General features: G+C 31.3%; 1 protein-coding gene across 2 annotated transcripts in view; it reads right to left on the bottom strand.

Moving 5' to 3' along the window:
* Positions 1 to 4,723: 4,723 nt before the first annotated feature.
* LOC127734001 (putative ferric-chelate reductase 1) overlaps positions 4,724 to 23,088 on the bottom strand; it is a 47,548-nt gene continuing 29,183 nt past the window's right edge. Inside the window, exons 8-15 of one of the 2 annotated variants that reach the window (XR_007997337.1) lie at positions 14,340 to 14,455; positions 12,781 to 12,867; positions 12,027 to 12,101; positions 11,609 to 11,708; positions 9,559 to 9,699; positions 9,087 to 9,154; positions 6,640 to 7,713; positions 4,724 to 6,455 (exon numbers count right to left, since the gene is read on the bottom strand). Coding sequence is in view for 1 of the 2 variants with exons in the window: in XM_052243541.1 (XP_052099501.1) it covers positions 7,606 to 7,713; positions 9,087 to 9,154; positions 9,559 to 9,699; positions 11,609 to 11,708; positions 12,027 to 12,101; positions 12,781 to 12,867; positions 14,340 to 14,455 (695 nt within the window). In the remaining variant the exon portion in view is untranslated. Of the gene's footprint in view, positions 7,714 to 9,086; positions 9,155 to 9,558; positions 9,700 to 11,608; positions 11,709 to 12,026; positions 12,102 to 12,780; positions 12,868 to 14,339; positions 14,456 to 23,088 lie in introns of both variants that reach the window. The other variant, XM_052243541.1, reaches the window with a different exon arrangement.

The following is a 23,088-nucleotide window of genomic DNA, read 5'->3' as shown; positions in this document are numbered from 1 at the left end:
GCAGACAAAGCCCAGAACATCCTTGTTCTTATGTAAGAGATAAATTTGTCCTGGTAAAATATGTCCGGGCGGACACATATTACTAGTATAAAAAGTCCAAGGTTACAGAATTTACTAGTATTTTTAGTCCGATGTTAGTAATTTATGTCCCCAGACTAATTTTCCTAGGAATTCAAGTCCATGTCATCAATATTCCTAGGTAAAAACATCCATGTCCTTTTTTTATAGGAAAAAATATTAATGAATCAAATCATTTACATTTAAACAATATTGGAAATTTAAATATTAAGTTTTAATATTATTTTAAAAGGTAAATATAAATGTTATGTTTTAATATTGTTTAAGAGTTGTGTATCAATTTTCTTAATATAATGTTTGTCCCCAGACTAATTTTCCTAGGAAATCATGTCCATGTCATTAATATTCCTAGGTAAAAACGTCCATGCCATTTATTTTAAAAGGAAAATTTTAATGAAACAAATTATTTACATGTTAACAATGGAAATTCAATTTTTATGTTTTAATATTGTTTAAGAGTTGTGCATTAATATTTTAATAAAATTCATGTCCCCAGACTAATTTTCCTAGGAAATCATGTCCATGTCATTAATATTCCTAGGTGAAAACGTCCATTCCCTTTATTTTGAAAGTTAAATTTAAATGTTATGTTTTAATATTGTTTAAGAGTTGTGTATTAATATTTTGATAAAATTTATGTTCCCAGACTAATTTTCTTAGGACATCATGTCCATGTCATTAACATGCCTAGGTTATAACGTCCGGCAATGTCCTTTTATTTTAATAGGAAAAATTAATGAAACTTTCCAATCTTAACTAAGAAAATGTTTTTTTTATTTTCAATAATTTTTAAAATATAATAAAAATTACCTGAAAAACATGTCTTGGGACAATTTTTCCTAGGAAAATAAGTGCCAGACATATTTTACTAGCTATGGACTTATTTTCCTAGGAAAATTTGTCCTGGGACTTAAATTCCTAGTAAAATAATGGTCATGGACTTGATTAACTAGGAAAAAAAGTCTGGCGGACAAATTTTACTACCGGACCAAATTTACTGTTACACTTATACATAAACAACTGTTTGATTAAGGAATAAGATATTGCCAATTTCAATGTACTGGATACCATAATTGCATATAAATTGTCCTTACAAACAACTTTATATTGCTGGGTCTGCCAAATGCTCCACGAAGCCTCGATCCAAATTAGTAACATTTGTTTAAGCAAGCAAAGCCGGGCTTTAAAGTTACTGTGAACCATATACTCTAAGGGCATTGTGAATCAAATCGAGATACTAAAAATCTTTGAAGATTTGTTAGAATACGTACCATCTAAGTCGCTTTCCTCTTGTTATACTATACGATAGTTTAACTTCCCTATCCTTTACACTAGAGTTACTCATTCGGAATAGATAGAAATAATTCATACAACCGTTATTTCACAAAAAAGAATGACACACGTAGATACAAATATCTGGTTTAGAAAGGGATAAATCTTACTTTTGATTAAAAATGCCCACTCGGATTTCAAACAAAAATATCTATCGGAAACTAACATCATCAAGATGTTGTTGTGGAGCACAGGTTTTTCAACAAACAATTGGCTTTCCTATGGAAAACAAGAATTCACACGTTAAAATGTCTGCTTTTCTTATCATAATTGAATTTATCACGAAAGTCTGTTATATGAAGCTTTTACTTCAAGTTTCATCTGGGACATAATATATTGACAGTCCCAGGTTTCACGTAAACTTTACATTATATCAATGATCCAGGTAAATAAGATCAAGGTCAGATGAACACAGCCAGAAAGACATGTACTCCTTACAATCATACCATACCCCAAATATAATAAGCCTATTATTTATAGTATTTGAGAAACAGACCCAATTACGAAACTTTAACATGGACTAATGAACCATAAAAATAAGGTCAAGGTCAGATGAACCCTATCAGACAACATGAACATTATGCAATCATTCCATACACAAAACATAGTTGACCTATTGCTTATAGTATCTGAGAAACCGAGACATAACCATGAAAACTTAACATTGACTAATGAACCATGCCTGTATGTGTCTATTTGATACAATATTCAAGTGCATGCGTTTTCTATCATGATTTTCTTGATAAAGGGTTCATATTTACAAGGAAGCCATTGAAGAAAGGGACACTAGAGATAGTCTAAGTCATCACTTTGAAAGTTTTACGGGCACCATCATAAGTTGTTTGACTATTGTGGACTCTATGTTCCAATTATCATAGCTATCATCCTTTTCTCTTTTGCTTAATTGTGAGCAACACAATGGGTGCCAAATGTGGAGCAGTATCTGCTTACCCTTCCGAAGCACCTGAGATTTTAGTTTTTGGTAGAGTTCATGTGCTCAGTCTTTAGTTTTTTATGCAGTTTTTTGTAGACTCTTGTTTGTTATTTTGAGTTGTTCTTTTTTTCGATTTTTGTCATGATTTTGTCTGCCTCTCTTAGACTTGTAAGCTCTGATTCTCCCTTTGGTATCTTAAGCCTCTTTTAAAAACAAAACCAATATAGCAGATGCAAAACTTAAATTGGTGTGCACATTTTTCTTGATCTGGGTTGAAAAACTGTAGAAGTTGACTATCCAAATAAGTACCCACTCACGCCCTACATCACCATACTATGAGCTTTGCAATTCTTTGAACTCAGTCAATAAGAAAAATTCACACTTCAAGGAGCCTGTATTGATTACCTGGAATATGATACCAATATCAAAAAGTTGACTACTGTGACTACTGTGTCTATCAGCTATCATAACAGCTTGGTACTTGAAAGAATCTTACAATGAAACTTTTTTTTAACATCCAGTCAATGGAAAAAATGTTGTGTTTATTAAAAGCTTATAATGTATACAAGCATTGTTTATTCAAGAGATTATCTATGTGTAGAGGTGTTCCTTTTCTTCAGGCACTTGTGTGCTGTCCTTATTTGGTTAAGAGATAAGCTGTAGTTCTACCTTTCTCATATTTCCCCAGGCTGCTGGGGAACTCCATCAGTTTATGTTTAGCTGTTGATAGCAAAGGTCATAGTTTTGTATTGCTAATGCTGAAACTTTAAATTTACCCACCCACCATCCCCATCAAACACCTTCAACTTCTGTTCTGACGTGTGGGAGCAGCCTTATCAAACCAGTGGTTTTCTTTGTCAGCTCAAGGGAAATTGACCACTGGTCTAATTTCTCATGTCCCCAAGTAATTAAATTCATATAGTTCTTTCTCCACCATCAATTCAACCCCCTCTTATCGTAGCCTCCTGCTGCGAGATGATGCATCGCTTCATCATCTCTTAGGAACATCCTTCCGGTTGACGGAGTGTCCTGTCCATGGCCATTTGGTTTTCACCAAGGTTGTCGACAGGGCCTGGAGCTTAATTTCCCACAGCTGAGAATCTGACTCCCAAGTGCCAAATTATAGATATTTGATTTTGATTAATAAAGATGTAAACTTCATACCTTTGTTATCAACAGCAATCATTGCCATTAAGGTAGTCTATGTGGTCTCTCAAGGATAATTGGAGAATATGATTGAAATTTGGAAGCCCACTTTAGTGCAGAGGAAAGGGTTTGTGATTTGAATCTAGATGAATAGTTCATAGTCTTCATTGTTGTTGTCTCAGGGCTTGTATTAGATTTCTTACTGGCATCTTGTGGTTAACTAAAGATTGACTCCAATATAAAGAGGGGGCAACATAACTGAAATATGTCAGTATGGTCTATCAATGAAGAGTTGGATCACTAGGACATTAACATACAAAAAATGACACATTTCAATTAAACATTAAAAAAAACCCAAAGAACTAAGATACAAATGAATATAAAAGAGGGACGAAAGATACCAGAGGGACAGTCAAACTCACAGATCGAAAACAAACTGACAACGCCATGGCCAAAAATAAAAAGACAAACAGACAAATAATAGTACAGATGACACAACATAGAAAACTAAAGACTAAGCAACACGAACCCCACCAAAAATTGGGGGTGATCTCAGGTGCTCCGGAAGGGTAAGCAGATCCTGCTCCACATGTGGCATCCGTCATGTTGCTTATGTTATTACAAATCCGGTAAATAGTCTAATTCAGTAGGTGAAAAGGGAAGGGTATTGTAGTTACGACATAAGGAACATATTCGATATCATCTGTGAAACGCTTATTCCATAACGGTCAACCAACTCGTGATGGCGTATAAGTGTATACAATACAATGAGAAAGCAAGATTGAATTAACACGGAGAGGAGAAAGGTGAAAGAAAAGTCCTCCTTGTAAATTAGGGTTACTGCAATCACTTGGCATTCATCACGTCATAAACTGACTTGAATTACTAAAATGCAGTTAGGATCATTAGGATCTATCAAGCCACAAGGATCATATGACCATGCATATATTTCATTGGTTAGGATCATTAGGATCTATCAAGCCACAAGGATCATATGGCCATGCATATATTTCATTGGTTAGGATCATTAGGATCTATCAAGGCACAAGGATCATATGTTCATCATATATTTCATTGGTTAGGATCATTAAGAACTATCAAGTCACAAGGATCATATGGCCATGCATATATTTCATTGGTTAGGATCATTAAGAACTATCAAGCCACAAGGATCATATGGCCATGCATATATTTCATTGGTTGTTGCAATCACTATAATCCTACTTCTTAAAATAAATTGAATAAACAGAAAGTTTATTTCCCAAAATACAATTTAGAAATAGATAAAACCTTAATATAAAACAACTGTATAGTTCACCTTTAACTGAGAATCCATCAACAATTAAGAAAAAAGGTCTGTATTTTTTTGCCAAAAATATACATATTTTCACAATAATAATCAACTACCATACTTATGTATCACCGGTACCTAGTTACATTGTTTCATCTACCAACAGTATCCACAAAAAGTTATCCCAGAAATATGCACAGTAACACTTTTATTTTTAATTCATTTAATTTAAAAAATCTACACACAAAAAAGACTGTTTTTTGTGGTTATCTGGGATACAAACTTTCGACATAAATTGCTGTTACAAAATAAATGTGAATTCATCATCTTATGCATAAAAAATAAAAACATTCAAAAGAGTTTTACAGTTTTCTGTTTCAAAACTACTTAGAGGCTACAAACATCAGATTTCATTTATATATGATAAAGTAAAAACAGAGCAATAAGTCTGGTAAATTGTTTGAACAAAAGGATTTCATTTTATGTGAAACATCTTGTTACTTGTAAAGCAGTAACTGCCTTGGTGGTCTGGAGAAAGTCTGCTGGCCTAGAGTGCGAGAGGTAGTGGGTTCAATCCAAAGACTTACCTTTTAAAATTCACTTTTAAGACCAAGTACTACACCCCAAAAGGGAAAAAAAATGTGAAAATTTATTGACATTCTTTTATATTAGTATGGAAAAAAGATTAATTTAAAAACACAAGTGAAATTGTGTAATTGAAGACCAAATCAGTTCATGTCTTTTTCCACTTGTGACAAGTTGTCTGAAATATTATTTTGTTTGGTAATTTTTTTAATTCATCTAAGAACCTAAGGTGATATTATATATAGAAAGATAAAGGCATGGACAGAAGAATGAACACTACATCTATATCCTTTCATCAGTGCTGGACAAAATATATTTATATACTATAAAATTTAATTAGAACATCAATATATATTTTAGATTTCTACAGATACAATACAGTAAACTATTAAATAATAAATGGATATGTGTCCATGGGACACAGATGATGCCCCCGCTGGCATATAACGTTTGAAAGGGACATAACTAGAGAACTGTAAAAGTGTTGCCACCCAAATTCGATCTTGATCTGTGATTTATGGTAATAAGCATTGTGTATAAGTTTCATAACATTTGGTTGATGCAAACTAAAGTTAGAGAACAGAAACCAATTTTGGGACGTACATAGGTATGGACGTACGTACATATGGACAGACAAGGGTAACACTTAATATAATTATGTTAAAAAAGCTGTAAGACATGTATAAAATCAATCAGCACTTTCTATACAACCCCCTTCATGTATATGCATGCTTATTTCATTAACAGAGGGACTCAAAAGGATTTTTTCCAAAAATAATATAAAATATATTGTTGTATAACTTTGTATTAATATTAAAAGTATGGATAAAAAAGTAAATAACATGTAAAACCCATATATATATAACAAAACACTGGTGACCAGCACCTTTGGCGTACACAGATCTAATTTCCCTTTCACCAATATTAAGCTTTTATAAAAATAAAATCTTCAACACAAAATATCTTCTTGAGTTTTTATATATAGTCCCTTTAAGTAAGGAAAAATATATGGAATATTTCAACCATAAATCTTACTGTTTCTTTCCCTAGTTCTTCCTTGCTCAAAATATTACATAGGTTATCTATTACCTTAAACTGAAACCAAGCCTGCATTTCATATAAGGTCATACAATTTAAAACCAGTAGTATTTTCTCAAAATAGTACATAGGTTATCTATTACCTTAAACTGAAACCAAGCCTGCATTTCATATAAGGTCATACAATTTAAAACCAGTAGTATTTTCTCAAAATAGTACATAGGTTATCTATTACCTTAAACTGAAACCAAGCCTGCATTTCATATAAGGTCATACAATTTAAAACCAGCAGTATTTTGTACAAGTTTTGCTACAGGATGTACACTTTCATGTATGCCCAAAGTTGTCTCTATAAAGAACAACATTTAAAAAACATATTAAATATAATCAAAACTACATGCAAACTCTTAAAAAATGTAGAGATAAAAAAAACCTCATAAAAACAACATGTGCTTATCAGTCAAATTACAAACTAATACATTCTTGTAAAGTGCTTGATTCCACAAGATGTAATTTAAGTTACTTACACTGTATAACATCAGATGATGATAACTGGTACTATGGGAGTGTTTAACAACCTTGATTGGATAGAAAGCCCTTACATGGTCGGCTTGGTGCCTTGCAGGAGTTTGGTGAGCATAAATGATAGCTGGAATGTAGTCTATTGTATATAATTTCATTCAGAAAATTTATACTTAAAGTGTATCTATTTGAAACATCAACTATTGAATTATCAAATTTACATTTTGTACACCATGATATTATTTATCTAGATGATGGAACTCTAAAAACATTTTTCTTCAACTTAGGTTTAAACTTTTGAAATAAAATAAAGTTTTGACAAAAACTTGTTTAGCTTATAATCAAGGGAACTTATCCACATCATTCTGAAACTCATTGATTGATACCAGTTCAAAACAATGTCAGCACACACAGGCTTTGCAATGGTGAGTAAAAACTCTAAAGAAAACAATTGTAAAAAAATAAATATTTACCACAATTTTGTTTTTCCCAGTAGCAGTTCATTTAAAGACTATGAAAATATAATGTATAAGTATGAGTACTTGAGAACATTTCTAAAAGAATTTTTTTTTTGTATAATTGCAACTTAACATGTAGTGAGTTCAAACATAGGTAAAATACTCCTAATGATAAAAGTATATCTATAATCTACATTTTCTTCTACTGTTTATACGGACCATTAGATATACATAGAGAGATCCATAGAAACCAGTATGACCAGGGCTATGGTAAACAGACAGATTATGGTAATGTGGATTCCAAGTATAATCTTCTTGACATTGTACTGCTGAAAAAGTTAAAAAAACAATTTTTAATTACAGTTATTTGGTACAACACTAAAAGTGTGGACACAGACTTGTGTTGTACAACACAATTATAAACATCTGATAACCGCAATCATGGTTCCAAATCTATAAAATGAAAAAGCTTCCAAGTTAACATTCAAACTAGGGATGTCAACTCGGTGAAGATTTACTAATCGAGTACTCTTTGGATTTACCGAGCGATACTTGAGTACTCGCTCGGAAAAACATATACAATATGGAAACACAAAATTAAACCCAATTTACGGATTGTGGGGAGTTGTCTTATGGACATAAAACCTTCAACATTAATACCTTGGACTATTAGTCCCAGGAATTTTATACCATAATTAATAGCTCATTTACTACATGTACTAATTATGTAAACAGGCAATAATCTAATCAATTTATTAATAAATATCTATAGAAAATTGATTACTAAAACAACAGTATTTGGGAATCGTAAAGAAACATATTTATGATCAACAAAGCGGTGATGATTAGGACTTTACCCATTCTCTGAGGGTCGACACAGGGGGCAACGAATTTGTTCTTATTTAGAAATATTATCTTGTCAACTTTTTCTGGGACAATTCAATTTTTCCACCTTGTTTACTTAACTAACAGTCCTGCTGATGAAAATATTTGCTCTGGCGGTACAGAGGTCACCTTGGTAGAATGACTAGGACATGATTAGCTAAAGGTGCAGGCCTTGGAAAGGTGCTCTTGTTCATAGCGCATGAGGGAATTTTAAATGACAATTAAACGCAAACATTCGAAGCGTATTATTATTTTGATTGATATTTAATTTCCCGGGAGGCGCTCTTAATAAAAAAAAAGTTCTTTAAGAAGGCAACAACATTCTAACCAAAAAAAAAAAAAAACGATTATTCGAGTATCATTTTGGTATTCGATACTCGGTACTACTGAGCGATCCTCGAGTACTCGAGTACTCGTTGACATCCTTAATTTAAACTATCATTTAAGAAAAAGATATAGTCAGCCAATATGTTTAAGTGAATAATGTCTTACTTACTTAATGGTGCATGGGACATCTATCCCTGTATAGATAATGTTTTCTGATAGCCTTTAAACCATTAACTGAGAATGATGAATTCTACTCCCAGTGTATATTACGTATTGAGACAGATTAGAGTAAATTCAGAGTAATCTTAGCACATATCATGCATAATATAATTCTCCTTTCATTCATTGTCTTTTTTCCCCAGGTTAAACGTACTTGAAAAAGAAAACATGGACCTGAGAAACAGAAATAGTGAAATGCTTATAAAATTCAATGATTTCTTATCCTGGTGATCCAGTTTCATATAACTGAAGGAAAATGTTATAAACTTACAGAATCTTGCTTTGTATCTTGTTTTGCAAGACTGTCATTTTCTCGCATCTCATATGCTTCAGAGGCACCTGAAAGGATTACAATAGAAGTTTAATGTTTTATCAATTGGCTGTGAGATAGTAATTGCAGAAAATTTATATGACTAGGGTAAACAGTTTTTGTCACTCATTCCAATCAATCAAAGGAATTTATCTAGATTTCTACAAGGTCAATAGGTTAATACCACATTAGTGTCGTTTTTTAAGAACAAGATAAAACAAGATTTTACAGTTAAACCTCAACTTCTATTACGGTCATTCATAGTTTATAACTGATATATTCAGAGCAATTAACATAAAGTTATCACATGAAATACACCAAAAATATAGTCAACTGAAAACTTAATGTTCATCTAAAGTAAAACTTTTTGTGTATTCATATTCCAAAGCATTTACATTTTGAGCATAGAAAATCTAAAACAACTTATACTTACTTTTTTTTCTTGACATACAGTCATAAATTTCCAGGAAAAATTCTATGACAAATTGGTAAACAGCATAAGCTACCACAACATATACCACCCATATCGGCATCTGCATTGCATCTAATAATACTCCAATTAAAATGTTCAGTACTGAAAAAAATATCAAATAAAGCATGAAGTTACAATAATAAAGTTTTTTCATTCTGTGTGCCACAATTTTAGCTTTAAAACTTAGAAACAAAAGACTCTAAAGAGCTTGTGTTGGTCTCCTGGATCTATGTTCACTTTCAACAATGGCCACTCTCCAATATTCAAGACAAGAATATAATTTGTGACTAAAATCTCTTTTTTGTTGATCTGGTTTAGCTGATGATATTTCTGTTTTCATTTTCTCTATTTACTAGAATTTTTGCCCAAAATAAAAAGGGTTAAAAATAGTCAATCAAGGGCAATAACTTTTACAAGACATAGACTTTGAGCTTTGGCTTTGTTGACCTATTTGTAGATCAAGTCTAGCTGATCATATTTGCTGTTAACAGTTTCTCTTTATCTTCTAAAAATTTTGCCAAACTGATAAAAAAGGGTAAAAATCGTCATTTAAGGTCAGTAAATTGTAAAAGGAGTCAAATTATAATTTTTTCAGTGTTGACTAATTTGTACATCTTGTCTTGATCATAACTTTTGCTATTTACAGTTTATCTATTATAGTCCTTGCGTGATATGAAAAAATGGGTAAAAATCATCATTAAAGGGCAATAATTTCTACAAGTAGTCAAATTACAATTTCGGCTTCTTGCCAAATTTGTAGATCTTGTTATGTTGATCATTTTTCATGTATACAGGTTTTCTTTATCTTCTATATTTTTTGGTCTAAAATGCAAAAATTGGTAAAAATTGTCATTTAGGGGCAAAAACTCCTATAAAGATTACACTGACGATATCAGCGATATAAATAAGTTTGAAGATCTTGTCCTGCTGACCATTGTTGTAATTAAAAGTTTTTCTCTATCTATTATAGTTTTCAAGATAATAAGCAAATATACTAAAAAGTTGGTAAAAAAATCTTCATTTAAGGGCAAAAACTCCTATAAGGAATAATCTGACAGTTTTGATGTAAATGGACAGCAGATTGATCTAAACATTGTCAACACTTCTGCCACTATCAGAATTTCCCTCATATGATTATTTCTTTCTTTCTTTGCCCCCCATATTCTATTTTTAGCCATGTCTCCCATGCTGGTCGGAAGGCAGGATCATCAGACACATTTTTAAAACTACATACCCAATGATGACTGTGACTAAGTTTGGGCCCAATTGACCCAGTAGTTTCAACGGAGAATATTTTTGTAATAGTTAACGGACAATGAAGAAACCACAGACAATAATACCAAGTGATGAGAATAGCTCACTTGACCCTTTGGATCAGGTCATGTGAGCTAAAAACAAGATAAGTTTTTTATGTTGAACATAAACTCTCACAAGTCACAACCAATGACTTCAGAAATATGTAAATATGTGTAACCTGCAAACAGATGTAAGACAATAACAACTGCCCAATGATTTTCGATATATGTAAATTAAGGAATAACAGTTCTTTTTGTAATGCATTAGAATGGGAATAACAGTTCTGTAGTTCAAGAGCTGCCTCTGTCAATTAGCAATTTGATGGTTACAAATGCAGTTTGACTGGAGACCTGTAGAGAAGACAATAGTACTGTTATTCCCATTCTAATGAATTACAAAAAGAAATCATACATTAGAGCTTGTAAAAATGTAAAAATTTAAGATAAAATAAAATTTGCAAAACTTCATGAATGATTTTGGAGCATAAATGTCATGGCAAAACTTAATGTCATTCCAATTTGGATAATATCTCATTAAAACAGTGTTTTTAAGGTAGGTGAAGTTATACTTTCGATTATGTTATGTTATATTATCAAACATTTGTGGATTCCATCAATTTAATATGGCAGCTCCAGACATGTCAATTGTGTATTTGACGGTAATATTTAGCCACTGAAAAATTGTTACATAAAGATTGTATTAGAATATGTATTACCTCCCAGAAAATGTGAGACAATGCCTACTCCCCAATGAGCCCAATTAAATATAAATCTGTTGTTATCTCCTGGGTGTGGTCGAAAAACCGCCATCACAGGCTGAAAAACAGAAATAACAATATTTAGGTTATTATGTAATATGTAAATATGATAATCTGTTTATGTAAATTTGTAAACTAATTTTTATGCAAGTTCAGTAGGATTTTCTCTAATATTATATTGTGTTCTTCTTTTTTACTGCATAAGCATAAGACTATTTACTGCTTCTGAGCTACTGATATAATTTCTGAAACAGGTTAACTGATTTTTTTTTAAACTATTATGTTTTGTATTTAGTTTAAGGTACAATTTACATAAAAAAAAATGCATATGTTTATATTACTGGTATATAAATGTAGCTTTACTCTAATGATATACCTGAATCACTGCCAAACACATGACTATAATACCAATGAATGGATGAGCTTTCTTGAAATCTGAATCAGACTCTATCTGAAAATAGATATTATCCATACATAAGTTGCTAAAGATGCAGCTTCTAGCTATATTTTGGATCAAAATGTTTGTATATGAATTAAAAAAAATAAAAACTAGATGTGTCGGAACAACACGAATGACCCAGCTCGTAAAAAAAAACTTGAAACCATTTTCAGGAGTGGAAATTTGAGAATGAAAGTCTGTACAACTGTTATTTTCTTCATTTAATTTTTAAAGTCCAAAACCTGATATTTCGGCACAAATCAGTGGAGTGGAACCAGACGTAAACTCAATCTGTTTCTTATCATACTAAAAATCAGCTCAATATGTGAGGGTGTTAAGAAAAAAAGTCTGTATAACTGCTATTTTCATGAAATTTTCAAAGTCCAAAGCCTGTAATTTCAGCAAAAATCAGCAGAGTGGAATCAAATGTAGACTTGATCTGTAACTCATTATAGTTAACTCACATACTAAAAATCAGCTCAATATGTGAAGGCAACTTTGTTGCGGGGCCATAAAAATTTAAATCATCATCATACTTTATATGAAAAAATTTGACTTTTTTTTTACTATTACATTGTAATTATTACTGGCCTGCATATTTATGATTTATGATTCATGCAGCAAATTTTTCTACAGCACATATAACAACTTTATTCATAGATAGTTTTCTTAAAAATAAATGAATGAATACCTCCTGGAATGTTCCTCTATCCACAAAAATGATGGTAAATCCAGCAATACAGAATAATACAGCTAAAACCATTACACCCCTGTGTAACTGAAAACAATATAACATTAGATAAAATGAATAGCAGGATATACACAATTAAAGGTCTGTATGGTGAATTGACTAACAGGATATACACAATTAAAGGTCTGTATGGTGAATTGACTAACAGGATATACACAATTATAGGTCTGTATGGTGAATTGACTAACAGGATATACACAATTACAGGTCTGTATGGTGAATTGACTAGCAGGACATACACAATAACAGGTCTGTATGGTGAATTGACTAACAGGATATACACAATCACAGGTCTGTATGGTGAATTGACTAGCAGGACATACACAATTACAGGTCTGTATGGTGAATTGACTAACAGGATATACACAATCACAGGTCTGTATGGTGAATTGACTAGCAGGACATACACCATTACATGTCTGTATGGTGAACTGACTAGCAGGACATACACTATTACAGGTCTGTATGGTGAATTGACTAGCAGGACATACACCATTACAGGTCTGTATGGTGAATTGACTAGCAGGATATACACCATTACAGGTCTGTATGGTGAATTGACATACACCATTACAGGTCTGTATGGTGAATTGACTATCAGGACATACACAATTACAGGTCTGTATGGTGAGCTGACTAGCAGGACATACACAATTACAGGTCTGTATGGTGAATTGACTATCAGGATATACACAATTACAGGTCTGTATGGTGAATTGACTATCAGGACATACACCATTACAGGTCTGTATGGTGAATTGACTAGCAGGATATACACCATTACAGGTCTGTATGGTGAATTGACATACACCATTACAGGTCTGTATGGTGAATTGACTAGCAGGACATACACAATTACAGATCAGTATGGTGAAATTCTAGTTCAATTCATGTTAATTGCTATGTTATTCACTACAAAACTCCCATTTTAATTTTAAAAACCACACAGGCAGATGGTATGCCTCACAAAAAAATGTTTAAATGCCCCAAGCTGTTTCTCTGATGGTCACTGAACATTTATTAATAATTCCTGGCCCTGAACCTCAACATTCACCCCAATACCTAAGACTGACATTAAGAAATAACTTCATGTTCCAAAGAAATGGAAACAAAATATTAAAATACAAGATTCAAGAAGCTGCACATTATACCATGATTAAATCACAGCCTTGATAAATTTCAGGAATAATGAGACTGATATTCATTTTAATTATTACCTCTATCTAGCTGATCATTGACTTATATCTTAAAACTACCTATTACGGAGATTACTGTGAGTAATTGCCTTAACTGTTACATTTTGATAATTAACAGGCTGCAAAATGATTTAAAATGCAAACCGAGAAATATATGTAAATTTAAATCATTACAATGCAAAATTAAAATCACCTCACATGTGATTTCTATCTATGATAATATTGATGGAATGTTCTATGTTATACATTCATTATAAGATGATGAGTTGGCATATTTATTCTATTGGTACGTTTCTATCTTACCGTGAACCAAACCTTTTCCCCAAGTAACTTTTCCTCTAACCAGACTGGTTTATAATATCTTGCTACAACAACGCCAATACTGGCACATAATATCCAGGCACTAATCATCATAATCCCTGAAATTAAAATATATTACACGTTTATCATTGCCAAAGTGACAGAGACATTTCTAATCATACTGGGTAGCTGTCTAGATTTATTTTCACTATATTCTATTCTAAAAGGATAGGTTTTTAGCATCAAAATGTTTATATTATAAATTTGACATACTGGCTTCAAGGAACCTGGTTTACTCAGTCACAAGGTATCTATATTTAATATTGACTAATGCTCTTGAAAGATTTTCATTTTAACAAGAGAATATAAATTCTAGCATAAGCCTTGGGTGACTTTTTTTCATTAAACACCTATTTAAAAGTTTTAAAATATTTTGCCATGTTGATTCAGGGATAAGATTTTTTGAAAATATGACAAATCAGAACAAAAGAGTGCCTTTTGTTGCACTGATTTTCTTTGATCATTAATACCAAATAAGAATCAGTTGTGGACAACCCTCCATAACAAAGTTTAGTTACAATTTTCCAGTAATAGCAGAGAAAAACATGATAATGTGATTTCAATTAGATTTTAATAGGAACTTTGTGCCACTAATTCAACTGTGTCTTCAAGATTGTCCCACTGTTTAAAATCACAGGTAAAAAAGTTAAAAAAATATGTGGGACAATCAAGAAGTTAAAATGTTGAAGAATCTAGAATTGTTATTAAACTTATAATATATAAAAATATTAATTGTGGTGAACCATTTGGGTCGCAAAATCCCTCCATAATTTCCAAGAGTAAGGAGAGTTATACAAATAATGTGAATACACAGAACCCCAATTCAATCCATCTTTTGCTAAAAGAGTTTATCATTCACTGTCTTATATCTTTCTACAGCATTCCATTTTTCTATAATTTCGGTTCAAATATATATGCATGCGTTTATAATCTAGTTTAGTGCTTTGCTAGTTTGTGCTATGCTATTATATATGAACAGTTTGCTTATGCAATATAGCTGTCTTACTTTGTACAGAGACATATATATACATATATATGTCTCTGCTTTTGTGCATGTTTTATATGTCTTAATATTGTATGTGTTGTTATTGTTATTCATGTCGGCAAAAAGCTCTACAGAGCTTATGTTTGTAATGTTTCATGTAAACCCGACTTAAAATAAAATTTTCTATTCTTTCCAAACTGCATTAAAAATAGATATGTCGAAAATTAAAAAATTCTGCTGATTGGTTGAACTACTGTAACGATCCCAAAGATTCAGCCGCCTCTCACAAAAATATTTCATCCACCTAAATGTAGTTCTAGGTAAAGTATACTGTTAAAGTGTTTAAGCAGAGGCGGATTTAATAAGTAATAGCTTTATCTTTTACAAAGATATATACAAAACGTATGTCATGCTTTTGCATGTTTATATTTATTTACGCTGAAATATAGTTTTAATGAAATTCGATACAAATCTTGTTATGTAACACAAAAATTCCGCTGATTGGTTGAACTTCAACCCCAAAGATTCAGCCGCCTCACAAACAGAAATTTTCCTGCGCTCAAATGTAATTCTGAGTGAAGTATACTGTTAATGTAATATACTATTCTTTTACAAAGATATATACGAAAGATATGTCATAAACGTATGTCATGCGTCTGCATATGCATATTTATTAACGCTGAGATATAGTTTAATGAAATTCTATACAAATTTTGTTATGAAAAGCAATAGTGTGTAAGAATCTCTCTCGCCAAAATTGAAAAAATAATCTTTGACATTTCAATGATCATCATGACTTTAATAGAGAATATAACGTTTTAGTTTTTATAAATTTCGGTAAGCATTATTTATGATTGATTTGTATTGTATTTAGGTTCTATAGACCTTCTTGAAGTCAATTTAATCCCATTTTATAGATCATATAAACAATGTTAATGCCAATAATGGACAGTCAATTTGAGTCACAGGTGTTAATCTGATTTATCTGATGACCATAATTTCTGAATTAACTGTATATGCAATATCTTGGTATTAAATGTGTAATCGTGCACATATATTTTGCATGTCATAATTTCTGTTTAAGATTATGCAAGATAAATGGCTTTATGCATGTCTGTAAGAACATAAAGTATAAAAAGATGGCGGACGATGAACACTATAGAATCTGACGTCATTGACTAATCACGTGACATTATTATTTGTAAACAATCGGGTACTCAACATAACACGTCTTCTTCTTTTGGTATACAATATTCCATTGACATCCGATGATTACATATTGTCCGCATACGTGGACTATTTACAAAATTTTTACCCCAATTTTAACAAAATGTAATTATATAGTGCAATCCATCTTATAATAATACGCTATTTGATGTTACTTTTTTGTTTCTTGGTAGGTGTAACAGTTCAGTAGTTGGAAGTTAATTGTAAAACTTTATATAGAAGGTAAGTCTAGACTACGTTTATAAATAATTAAACAATACATTAAGTTTCTGAAAATTAAAGGAGTTAACTTTCCCACTATTTTTCAAACACACTCATAATATATATTTTTTTTTAATAATCATATCAGCGTTGAACAATAACACTTCCCCTAAAAAAAAAATTAAGTCCAACTACAACACCCCAAAATTAAAGCCACTAAATTTACGTCAGAACATCCAATTTATATCAAAAGTTTAAAATCGTTTTTGTGTCAATCATTGTTTATCTGAAGCCCAACTGATTAAAATACTTGCCTTTTGTTACTAAGTCTTAAGGGATTGAAATCGGGATAAGACAAAAAATGTCCAGCTGGCTCTCAAATATTTTTTGGAAGCCCTGAGCCACTTGCATTCTTACCAAATTGTTTAGATCGATTAAGTACTGTATTTTCTCAAAATATTGTTTTTTACAGTAACAAATCAGGCACTATACAAATATTGGCTATAAATAAAAGACAAGAATATGTACGTATCAGAAATTTAACTTATTTTTATACAAATGCTTTTCAACTTGAATTATACATTAACAAACACATTAAATAATAAATGCTTATAATGTTACTAATATTATGATGAAATCCATTCATTTATTTAACAAATTTAATAAATTACTAGGAACACAACTAAATCAAACATGGCAAATTATAACCATTAAAAAATCAAAGACCTTTAAAGTCTTTCATATTTGATTATGTAATCAATATTGTAGTAAATTTCTATATTGTCTCCCAATAGACCTACTATTTATATATATATATATACCTGCACTGATTCTTTTGGAAAAAATAAATATCATTTCCTTTTGTTCATCTATCAATATTATTTCTACTTTAAAAGTTTGAATAATTTCAATCAAATAATTCATTCATTTTGTTCCACATAATTTCTTATTACTTTGAAAAAACCCTATTTTTGTTAATGATTTACAGATAACAATATAAATTATCCAATTAAACTGTTTCAATTGATTTTTCATTTCATACTTATTTACAAACCACATTTTTGTTGAGCATACGAAATTTATTATGCAAAAGCTAGACATAGCGATCCTACATTCTGTCGTCCGCGGAGGCAGCAGCGTCAACATTTAGGTTCAGTCTGTGGTTAAATTTTTTTAGACAGCAATAACTTTGTAAAACCTACATGGAATTTTATGAAATTTGGATAGAAGCTTATTTATGACCAAAATACAGTATCCAGAGCAAAATTTGAAAATATCTATTTTCATTTTTCCGTATTTTACTCATTAATGGACTTTTTTAAAGTTAACAAGTAGATACAGTCTTGGGTTAAAGTTTGTTACACATCAATTGCTTTGTCAAACCTTCATAGAGTTTTATGAAAATTTGGCAGAAGCTTTTAAGATGATTAAGAAATAATGTCTTCAAAATATTTTTTTCCTTTTTAGTATTTTCCTGATAGATGGACTTTGTTTTTTAGTCCCCTACCGACGACGAAGTCGAAGGGGACTTTAGGTTTGCATTCTGTCCGTCCGTCTGTCTGTCTGTCCATCCGTCAGTCTGGCAAATCAGTTTTCCACACTTTTTTCCTTCGTGCTTGAAGATATTGATTTGACAATTGGTTTATAGTTTTATCATGACAAGTTACAGATCAAGTTCAAATTTTGTTCTGGTCCGATGTTTTTGTGCAGAGTTATGGTCCTTGGACTTAAAAAAATTCACTAAAATAATCAGTTTTCCACACCTTTTTCGTCATGCTTGAAGATATTGATTTGATAATTGGTATATAGTTTTGTCATGACAAGTTACAGATCAAGTTCGAATTTTGTTCCGGTCTGATTATTTTGTGCAGAGTTATGGTCCTTGGGCTTAGAAAATTCACTCAAAAAATCATTTTTCCACACTTTTTTTGTCATGCTTGAAGATATTGACTTGATATTTGTTATAAAATTTACACCAAGATAAGTTATAGATCAAGTTAGCATTTTGTTCCAGTACAATGAATTTTTAACTGGTAGGGGACTATGTATTGCCATGCAATACTCACAGAATGCTTGTTACAGTTAACATTTACAGACAGTCTGGGATTAAATTGTTTTGACATGATAAATTTGTATATCTTCATGAATTGTTATGAAACTTGGACAGAAGCTAATCTTCAAGACCAAGAAATAGCATCTAAAGACAGATTTGATTTTTTTTTTAAATTCTGTATTTTACTGATGAATTGACTCACTTTTCAAGTCAACATTACACTTTTACACTGACAGCAGGTATCGCAGGCAAGACCTAGGGTTCCATGGAACCCCTTACAAATTTTTGTAAAGCTAATAACTAACTATCTGAGCCATCAATACATTTCAACCCTACAAGATTTTCTAAATGTTACCAGAAAAGATGTACTTAAGGAACTCACAAGGCCAAACCGACAAATCAAATTAAATTTCTTCAGAATGAAATGTTGAATGAAATCTTTATGTTTTTTTAATATTAGAAACAAGAGTGCACACGCTGAAATGTCTCGCCTTCTTTACTAATCATTGATATTATGTTGATAGTCCTAAATATAAAGCTTTATTACAACTGTCACATAAACTTAACATTAACCAAGAAAACTAAACATTGACCAATGAACCATGAAAATGAGGTCAAGGTCAGATGAACCATGCCAGGCAGACATGTACAGTTAACAATTCTTCCATATAACAAATATAGTTGACCTATTGCTTATAGTTCAAGAAAAACAGACCAAAACACAAAAACTTCACACTGAGCAATGAACCGTGAAAATGAGGTCAAGGTCATATAAAACCTGCGTGACTGACATATAGATCATAAAATATTTCCATACACCAAATATAGTTGACCTATTGCATATAGTATTAGAAAAAAAGACCAAAACTTAAAAACTTAACTTTGACCACTGAACCATGAAAACGAGGTCAAGGTCAGATGACACCTGCCAGCTAGATATGTACACCTTACAATCATTCCATACACCAAATATAGTAGACCTATTGCATACAGTATAAGAAAAACAGACCAAAACACAAAAACTTAACTATAACCACTGAACCATGAAAATGAGGTCAAGGTCAGATGACACCTGCCAGTTGGACATGTACACCTTACAGTCCTTCCATACACCGAATATACTAGACCTATTGCTTATAGTATCTGAGATATGGACTTGACCACCAAAACTTAACCTTGTTCACTGATCCATGAAATGAGGTCGAGGTCAAGTGAAAACTGTCTGACGGGCATGAGGACGTTGCAAGGTACGCACATACCAAATATAGTTATCCTACTACTTATAATAAGAGAGAATTTAACATTACAAAAAATGTTAACTTTTTTTTCAAGTAGTCACTGAACCATGAAAATGAGGTCAAGGAAATTGGACACCGGATCACTGTGCCTATGTCGAGCTTTCTGCGATAAAAGTCGCAGGCTCGACAAAAATTTTCAAAATAACTTTTTACCATTTAGAAATTTGTCAACCTGGCCTTGGGGATCTAGGCAGACTACCTTTTCTTAAGACGCTATCACATTTTTATTTGAAGAAATTTTCACCATCCGGGGATGACGGGCAGGCATTCACACATTCATATTACAATACTGTGCCATCAATATCTATACATTCAAGATTTTTCTTTTTACTTCCACCTCTATAAAAGACTGATTAGGTATCTTACAATTACCTGTCTATGTAGGGTGTATATAAAGGCTTTGCCTGTTGTCTAATACCCTTTGTCAATTATTATAACCCATGCACCAAAGTTATAATGTGTTTGACCAGTTCGTCAGTCCTGCTCACAAAAGTTCTTTAGTTATAAATAAAATACTACAAATTGCCTGTCTGTTTCATAACTAGGATACCATTTCTTTAACTAAACATGAACTGATTTTGTCAAATCACATTTGCAGTCTAGCCTTCTATGCATCTGTATCAACCTTTGCCCAACTGCCACTATGCATTTGTGTCCCCACTTGTATTGATATTAACATATTTGTGTAAGTGTATAGCAGATAATTACACGTCATTAATTTATGCCTTATAAATTTTGAAATAAACATAATAAGTTGGTATTTACATATTTTATTTTGTTTTGTGATATTTTGTTTAACTATTATTCAAATTAGAAACAATATAATACATAAAAAGATAGATTCTAGCTGCAGACTTTAACTTCATAGAAGGTCAAATAGACTCCAATAACATAAGTTATAAATGAAACAATATGTAACTAAAAATTCAGAAGTATCAAAGATATCTTAAAAAAAATGTGTTTAGAGAAATACATAAAGATAATAATTTCACGTGAGCTGCATCGATTAGAAATCAACCTTATGCAAGTGCATGTATACATGTACATGTATAAGACTTTGATTGATTTTGGAACATTCAAATAGAAACAAAAGATAAATTTGGTCTGTTTTGTAGGGTTCTTATATTAACTCAATTTTTAAACAGTTGCAGACTTTGCATAGAGACTTTACAACCCGAAATAAGTTAACAGATGTATTGATATTCATTTGTATACAGTCGATTTCTATCCAACGCAGCTCACATGTTACAACATTTTGGTCACTTAATTCGAATTGACGAGTTTGAGCTGATATTGAGATGAATTATTCGTAAAACAAAAGAAATAAAACATAACGCTCTTCCTAATAGAGACAAAATTATAATAATTTCTCCACTAAATGCTATTTTAGTCTTTCCAAACTACAATTCTCTAGAGAAAATATTAATGAATTCATAAGATTAAAAATAAAATATCAAAACTCATTTGTATGAGAAATAAATTTTGTTTTTAAGATACCTTGTGAACTTTTCCCAACCATCAATTTATTTGCATGTTCAGTTTGGCAACTTTAAGTAAAATATTAATTCGTTTGGTTTGAGACCTCACCTTCTTATTATTTAAATTTAGTAAATACATGTACTAATTATAGTTAACAAAATATCTTATACTTATATTTATTCTCATGTGTTAACAGTTTAATTTTCTTTCTGTGCATACTTATATGACACACTATAAAAACTTCTCACTATTAACGTTTTATACAGAGGTTTGCATTTGATACTTAAAAATTCCTGCTTGTGTTAATTATTACTTGTAAGTTATATTACCACTTTATGTTTGATCAAATATCTTATATTTTGCATTGTGTATTTAAATGGTTTTTTCTTTCAAATAAACCCTTGGGTGCTTATGAAAATAGAAAGAAGAAAAGAAAACTTGAAAATATTAAAAAAAATATTGAAATTGAAAACTAAGTTAATGGTATTTGTTTTAAAAATAATCCTAACATTGTAGATATCTTTTATAACTTCAAAATGTTTTTTTATTAGATCAAAAGTGCAGTTTTACTGATGATTTATTTAACATTTCATATTTACAGTGGTTCCCAAGGCTTTGAGAACTCAACTGGACATTTGCTCCAGTAAACCGTTCTCCTTAACTGGACCAGACTCTTTTTTTACAGGACATTTACACATATGATTTGGACAAAATTAAAAGTTTTACAGGTAATTTGGTCCAGTAATGCATATCATTTAACTGGACCAAACCAATTTTTACTAGACTTTGCACAATGTACGGTGACTTGGGAATGACTGCACATGTGTATTTACATTTATAAATTTGATAACAACTACTAGTATGCTCATGAAATAAATAATTCTAATTTTATATTGTAAAACAAACAATTACACATAGTTTATGTAAGAACATTTTTAAAACACCATTAAAATAATGTTGGACAATTAGAACTTTTGATGTGGAACAATCAGAACTAAACTTTTAAAAAGTGGGACAATCGGGGATAAACCATATCAAACATATTTGCCCTAGGATTAATTTAAGACTAAAGGTCAACAAGAAAAGTTTTAGACAAGAAATGAGCTGTAAAATTGACAGCAAACCAGGTTTCCTGTATTTGAAGGTAACTATTGTTGAATTTAAAAGGGCAGCTAGAACGAATGAATTGACATATTCCAATGTATAGGGCTTTAAGGCTTGTTGACTTGACAGAATCTCTTTGTGTCTGTCCAATCATAAAGTGATATTTTCCAATCTATCAAGAACCACTCCTGAACCGTTAAGTGAATTTCGTCAATATCAAAATTAACCTCCATTTTGTCATCAGTTACAACATATTTAAATTTGAAAAGCATTAGTTGAACTGTTTATAAGTTATTGCATGGATATGACTTTTTTTCCAATCTATCAAGGACCATAACTCCTGAA

This window comes from Mytilus californianus, unplaced genomic scaffold (genome assembly GCF_021869535.1).
Source record: "Mytilus californianus isolate M0D057914Y unplaced genomic scaffold, xbMytCali1.0.p SCAF_1, whole genome shotgun sequence".
NCBI classification, from domain to species: domain Eukaryota; kingdom Metazoa; phylum Mollusca; class Bivalvia; order Mytilida; family Mytilidae; genus Mytilus; species Mytilus californianus.
This window is presented reverse-complemented; position numbering and strand designations above follow the sequence as displayed.